The sequence below is a fragment of the Anticarsia gemmatalis genome, chromosome 17 (assembly GCF_050436995.1).
Source record: "Anticarsia gemmatalis isolate Benzon Research Colony breed Stoneville strain chromosome 17, ilAntGemm2 primary, whole genome shotgun sequence".
NCBI lineage: Eukaryota > Metazoa > Arthropoda > Insecta > Lepidoptera > Erebidae > Anticarsia > Anticarsia gemmatalis.
In genome coordinates this window covers 10,761,607-10,768,811 of record NC_134761.1, presented here as the reverse complement: position 1 = coordinate 10,768,811, position 7,205 = coordinate 10,761,607, and the positions used below count along the sequence as shown (strand labels likewise).

At 36.6% G+C, this 7,205-nt stretch overlaps 1 protein-coding gene across 1 annotated transcript; it reads left to right on the top strand.

The window, feature by feature from the left end:
* Nucleotides 1-269: 269 nt before the first annotated feature.
* Nucleotides 270-6,982, top strand: Rtca (RNA 3'-terminal phosphate cyclase). Its single transcript, XM_076125319.1, has 9 exons — nucleotides 270-441; nucleotides 518-635; nucleotides 870-999; nucleotides 1,271-1,456; nucleotides 1,893-2,031; nucleotides 2,479-2,597; nucleotides 2,978-3,125; nucleotides 3,864-3,974; nucleotides 4,250-6,982. The coding sequence occupies exons 1-9, from the start codon at nucleotides 400-402 to the stop codon at nucleotides 4,412-4,414; spliced, it is 1,158 nt and encodes a 385-aa protein (XP_075981434.1). The 5' UTR covers nucleotides 270-399; the 3' UTR covers nucleotides 4,415-6,982.
* The last annotated feature ends 223 nt before the right edge of the window (nucleotides 6,983-7,205 follow it).

The window sequence follows — 7,205 nt, the reverse complement described above, 5'->3', positions numbered from 1 at the left end:
AGTTACTTCAAAAATATACCACATTTAACGTAAAATAGGTACCTATGTTATTATTGTCAATTGGCTATTTCAAATTAAAACCATTTCTTGTTCATATAATATTTACTTATTTTATTTAAATACGAAAACGTTTTGGTTTTGGAATCCATGAAATCCGTTTAATTAAAATAGTGGTTTAAGATAAGATTTGTGTGTTCGACTAAAAGTACGGTTTTATAATAGCTGCTGTAGCTTCATTGATTTTTATCGTTTTTCGGTCATCACCTACAGCTGTTGGAAAAAAAAACAGTTGTCATTTACTCCGGCAAATCCGGCAATTTCTGCTCGCAGATTTTCACGAATATTTTTCACACTTTACATTACGTACCGCTGCGTAAGTTAAAAAACAAAATAAATAAAATGACTGAATACATGGAAATTGATGGAAGCATTTTGGAAGGGGTAAACGCACGATATTTTTTTTTTAAATTTTCGATTTAATGTTTATAAAATTTTTATCATTTTTTTTTGGTTTTAGGGCGGTCAAATACTTCGTATTTCTGTCGCTCTTAGTGCTATATTAACCAAACCCATTCGGGTCACAAATATACGAGCTGGAAGACGTAAACCAGGACTTGCGGCTCAACATCTTGTTGGTAAGATCTATTCACAAAATAAAAAAAAATCGACAGATAACAGCCAAATCCAAAATAAATAATTTCATTGTACAGAAAATACTCTCATACACTCCCAGGAATCTCTCTTGCACAAAATATTTTTATTATGGTGCAATAAAGTAAAAATTGTTAATGAATCTGATGCAATTTGTTGCATCAACGAAAGACTATTTACTTCATCATAATAAATTGTGGTGTGTTTGTTACCATCAGGAATGAAGTTGGTGGCCGACATGTGTGGTGCTAAACTGGCAGGTGCTAGTATTGGCTCCATGGAGGTCAGGTTCGCTCCTGGCCGCAAGATCTCCCAGGGCCATTATGTGGCTGACACTCGTACTGCAGGGTGAGCAAACAATAATAAGCCTGTTTTTATTAACATACCATGAACAGTATTAGTATTTTTTTTTCATGCTAAAATTACATCAAAAGTTCCTTAACAGATCCGAAGAATATTTAAGCCAAAGGTTTTTGAACTCACATATTTTTAATCAATTAATTGACACAACTGTCCACTATGTGACCATAAAATTCAGATTCAATAAAAAAAATAACTCATGCCGAAAAAACTACAGTAGAATCCAAACAATGTGCTAATAAATTTATTTTTCTTTCAGTTCAATAAGCTTACTTCTGCAAGTGGCTCTGCCATGCGCGCTGATGGCGGACGGGCCCGTGTCCCTAGACCTAAAAGGCGGGACCAACGCGGACATGGCGCCGCAGATCGATTATATCACCAACATCTTCCTCAAGTACCTTCAGAAGTTTGGCATTGATGTAGACATCAGGATCGTTCGAAGAGGGTAAGATTTTTACCCTATCTTTAACCTAGATAAGATCGAAATTTCTAGGCAACTGTGAGCTGGAACAAAGAATTCAAATGCGTAACTAAATATTTTTATGTTTGCGTTGATAGAATAAACATTCTAAATGCTTGAATTATTTAAAAAAAAAAAATTATGGTACTTATTTTCAAATATACAATAGGATAGTTGTTTACAAGTCAAATCACCTACACAAGCTTGTATTGTCGTAGCGATCAAATGAGTGCTTAGCTTAATATTAGTTCTGCATGAACATTTTACCAGTCTAAATTTAAAAAAAAAACTTCATTACTCTTGTCAACTACCCTATTAATTACTATAAAACATGTTACCATTTCACTGCTGATCAAGATCCCTTTCAGAATAAGAAAGAATAACGAAGTAATTATTCTTATGTGTATTATTTTGTATACAGATATTTCCCAAAAGGCGGTGGGCACGTGACGCTGGTGGTGAATCCCATGGAGAAGTTCCGCGCGGCCACTATATTGGAGCGAGGTGATGTTCTTAAGGTGTACGGATGGAGCTTCGTGGCTGGCACGCTGCCTATGAAGGTAATACTAGTTCACTCATTTTATTTAACTAAATAGACAACCCTGAGGGACCTTTTACTTGTAATGTTCGTACCGTAATTTTTTACGGTCTCCGTGGCGAAGCGAAGTGGTTGCCACGCCACTGCCTGTGCATCGGGAGGCCAGGTTCGATTCTCACACAGAACAGATATAAAATTACTTTTGGTAATATTGCTAAAACTCCATTTTCCAAGAATGTCGCCTCCGAATTGGTTAATTTTTATATAAAAAAAGTCCGTATTCCGTTCGTAATGTTATATAGCCTAAAGCCTTCCTCGATAAATGGTCTCTTCAACACAAAAATATTTTTTCAATTTGAACCAGTAGTTCCTGAGATTACGCGTTCAAACAAACAAACTCTTCATCTATATGATATTAGTATAGATTAAACGTTCAGAAAGTTTAAAAGTTACGTATGTATGTTTGCAGTTGGCACATCAGATGGTAGATGGTGTGAAGGAGGTTATAATGCCGTCAGAAAACGAGGTAGAGATCAAGGCGTATAAGGAAGACGCGCGCATTGCACCTGACAACTGTAGCGGGATTGTGTGAGTACCACCATTACAAACAAAACTGTTTCTTAGATATATTGTCTATTCCACATATTAGAAAGTGCGCAGGAACTTTTAAAAAGAACATTTCAGAAAAACAGGACTTAAATGACTTACGCATACACTTATTTCTTACTGGATTGGTTGCTTCGGGCTGCTTGCGAGTCTAGCGTGCGTCGAAACGTCAAGCAATCCAAGCTTACAATACATTATTGCCTAGTCTATATGAGATAATAGAAGATCAATGAAGAAATTTAAAATGTTATATTATTTCATCTTATTAAATACTTATCAAAAGAAGTCTGTTGGGACCAAATTGTATCTACAGACAAGAAAAAATGGCCATGATTATATTAATTATGTACGTTGTTATTCAGTGTAGTTTGTGAGACGACGAAGGGCTGTTACCTGGGCGCGGACGGTCTCGGCAAGCGCGGGGCTTTGCCCCTGGACGTGGGGTTGAAGGCGGGACACGAGTTACTAGAGGCGATACGTAGCGGTGCCTGCGTTGATAACCATACACAGGTACTTAGCACTTCAATCCATACTAATATTATAAATGCGAAAGTAACTCTGTCTGTCTGTCTGTATTGTCTGCTACTCAATCACGCCTAAACTACTGAACCAATTTGCATGAAATTTGGTATGGAGATATTTTGATACCCGAGAAAGGACATAGGCTATATATCATCACGCTACGACCAAAAGGAGCAGAGTACCAGTAATTAATGTTACAAAAACGGGGAAAATTTTCACCCATTCTCTCTTATTGGATGCAAGCGAAGTTGCGCGGGTCAGCTAGTTGCTTATATATTAGTCCGATGCTTTCTATTCTACTGCCTCCGTGGCGCAGTGCTTTAGGCTGTCACGCCGCTACCATTGCGTCGGAACGAAGGTTCGATTCTCACACGAAACAATTTTTGTGCGTTCATCATATAATTGTTTCGGGTCTGGTTGTACTTTGTGTCCGTTGTTTTTATGTTTGTAAAAGTCCCCGCGATACGCGTCTTTAAAAAAATGAAACCTTAATGAAAATGGTCTGGGTTGTAGTGTATTTAAGTGAGACTGTTGATTACGAAATCTCTAGTTCGATTTCTGGGCCGTGGGTGGGTTATAGGCTCGCTCCCTATTTCTTATTTTATATGGGACTAACATTGTAAATGTCAAAACATGAGGGTGCTTTTATGTCTCTGCCTGCACCTTCGGGTACAACAGGGCTGATATTACAAAAAAAAATGCCATTATTATAATGCTGTATTTCAGGATCAGTTGATACTATACATGGCACTGGCGGAGGGCAAGTCTGCAGTGCGCTGCGGCAAGCTCTCACTACACACAAGGACTGCGATGCACTTTGCAGAGAGATTAGCTAATGTAAGCATAAACATTCATATTAACTTACAATAAATTTACAACCATGCTCAGACCTACACAACAATACTCGTACTCATCACACAAATATTTGTCCCGGGTGGGATTTGAACGACACACGCGGTGCTACAATAATTGCGGCGAGGGGACCAAGCTAACCACTGCTAAACAAGACAAAGATCAATGTATTGATGTAAATGAAGTTAAAAAAGTATGATACTCACTGCTTACAACTATGGAAAAAGGGCGTGATTTTATGTTTGTGTGTCTGTTTGTAGGTAAGGTTCGTAGTGACCGAGGACGGTGAACACAACGTGATCGAGTGCTTCGGCATGTCGCACGTGAACAAGCACTTCCCCGCCGCGCACTGGCCGCGCGACCAGCCCGCGCCGGGGACCGACAGGCCCCCCACTGCACCCACTCCGAACTTCAACTATATGTAAGAACAGAACCCACGACCTAGTGATCCACTCGTAAGTGTTGCCAGCTTAACCACTGCGCTAGAAGTGCTGTCGAATAATATATTTTGTGTTTTTCGACTAATCTATAGCCCGGTTAACACCGCGAGCGGAGCAGAATCAAAATCAAATCATTTATTCATTTGGGTCAAATATTGACACTTATGATAGTCAGTAGTTACAATTACTGCATCTACGACTGGCTTGGAAAGGGGGTAGAGCCTTATGAGAAGAGCTAGCAAGAAACACGCGGCCACTCTTTTCAATCGCCAAAAGTTTTACAAAGTGGTTGATACAATAATTGATCATGCGTGGAGCTGTCAACAATCGGACAGACCCGGTACTGTCCGACTATTTGTTGGTTGGATCACAAGTATGCAGTCTGCGCTTGCGAGTTTAACAGAGTCATTAATGGGTCCGCTCCGCTCGTAGTGGGAACCGGACTATAAGGTTCCCAAAGGGGATGAGGCGGCCCTCTAGTTAGCACTGGAGCCTTTCGATAGGGATAAAAAACTGGTAAAACTGCTTAGGCTTTCTTTTTTATTTCTACGTGGTTTATGTAGTGATGTAAAATTTCATTAGAAAGGAAATTTAACATAGGTTAAGTTTGTAAAATGACGTACATTTGTACAAAGTAACATTAGGATATTATATAATAAAAAACATATTTCTGTAACTTTGAGATATAATAACGAATGATTTTGGAAACGGACTGTGATTGTAAAATAACCGATCATTCTAAAGAATAATAACTGCCAATAATCACTGTGTTGCGTACAAAATATAATAAGGACTTGATAATTATTGCTATAGTCCGTCAACTTAGTTAAAGCCTTAGAACGTACAAGGAATCTAGACTAAGTAATATTTCTATTTATTTCCAAAATAAAGTCGTCAACAGTCCGCAAACCTTGCGTACAAAGCTCTATGCTAAGTTGTTGAACTATAGCTTTTACTCTTCTCGTGGTTTTCTAGTCATATACATTATGTGCTTGGTATATCGCGACGTATACGTACACGTACGTACTATACTCGGGCCATTACAAACGTGCGAACTACGTCATGTTACTCTCGCACTTTGTCACTTTTTTATGGGTTATGGTTATGACGTAGTTAGTGTTAGCCCAATATACAAAAACACTGCCTGCGAATGGTGTGTAAAAATAATCAATTATAATCCCCTAAATAACTTGTTTCATCTATACTAATATTATAAAGCTGAAGTTTGTTTGTTTGATTGTTTGTTTGTTTGAACGCGCTAATCTCAGGAACTATTGGTCCGATTTGAAAAATTCTTTCAGTGTTAGATAGTCCATTTATCGAGGAAGGTTATAGGCTATATATCATTACGCTACCACTAAAAGGAGCAGAGTAGCAGTAAAAAATGTTACAAAACGGGGAAAATTTTTACCCATTCCCTCTTATGTGACGCAAGCGAAGTTGCGCGGGTCAGCTAGTTAAATATAAATCCTCGGATAAGTTTCTAAAGCATTGTATCTATTTTTGACTATTATGTTATCAACAATGATAAAATCATTCTAAGTTATTATTATAAGTTATTTTATGTTTTGCTTCTGCCAAATTTCCATTCTTTGAGGCCTAATGAGATTTATTTTATATATTGATGCAATAAATGATATTATAATATTATTTTTTATAATTATGATTTGTTAAGTATGTAAGATTAAAGCATTTGAAACTTGTAATATTTGAGTGAATGTAATATTAGAAATATTTAGTTAAGTTTCTGAGCGTTTACAATAAGCTCCTCTGTTTTGGCCTAATATGTTTTTCTTATATCTATATAACAAAGACTGCTTATTTATATTGTCAACAATTTGTTAAAACATTAACAGGTTGCGTCGCGGCAGTAAATGTTTCTTTGACTGTATAATTTATTTGTGAGATGGCTAAGACCCATAATATAGAAAGCAATACGAATCAATTACGGAAATCAATACATGACATGTGATTTTAAAATTTGGTCTCTATATGAAGAGATCATTATTTTATTTTATTTTATTCATTTTTTTAGCAAATATTGTTCCTCTTCTGAAGTTATCCCCTATTCCTTTTAATTGCATACTATTTTTATAACATGACACCATATGGCTGGGCAACAGGTTCTGGCGACTTTATTCCAAAAGTGAGTGGCTATTCCCTACTATTGAATTTGAAGAACTAGTTTTCGCAAATATTTGAACGCCCCTAACGGGTTAGAACTAAATATTCAGTACATTTTTTATGTTAAATTCTCGATACTCGTTTGTACTGTATAATTAATCGAGTTACAGGTTCAAATACTTCTTATAATATGGATCTTAGCCTCAACTGTAAATAATATAACTTAAAGCTAAGCTTAAATACATGTAATTTTGTATGTTTACATTTTTGTATCGTTGGAATGCATCTGCGGGTATTTTACAAGCGGATTACCGCTAGATGTGATGATTATAAAACGTGATGTGATAACAGATTCATTTCAACGTAAATATGTGTATAAGTAATTATAGAAATATAATATGCGGTATACTTTATAGTTGTTTGTCCTTCCCTGAAATTCAGCTTAAATTTTTTTAAGCATTTGTTTTGATTTCGAGAATTTTGTAGTTTGCTTCAGGGCTTTTGGACAAAATTTACCCTATTCATATTATTGCCAAACAAAAAATATATCTTGGCGAAATCTCTAATGAAATTGAAGTGAAGTTTGGATGGTAGGTGAAAACAACTACAATACATGGCAATTTGGGAAATAAATGCTGAGTTGAACACACGC

What these genes read in the sequence shown, in the direction of transcription:
- Rtca (XM_076125319.1), top strand. Translation starts at nt 400, where the DNA reads ATGACTGAATACATGGAAATTGATGGAAGCATTTTGGAAGGG. An exon ending in TGCGGCTCAACATCTTGTTG is followed by an intron (nt 636 to 869) that starts GTAAGATCTATT and finishes TGTTACCATCAG; the next exon opens with GAATGAAGTTGGTGGCCGAC. An exon ending in GCGTTGATAACCATACACAG is followed by an intron (nt 3,126 to 3,863) that starts GTACTTAGCACT and finishes GCTGTATTTCAG; the next exon opens with GATCAGTTGATACTATACAT.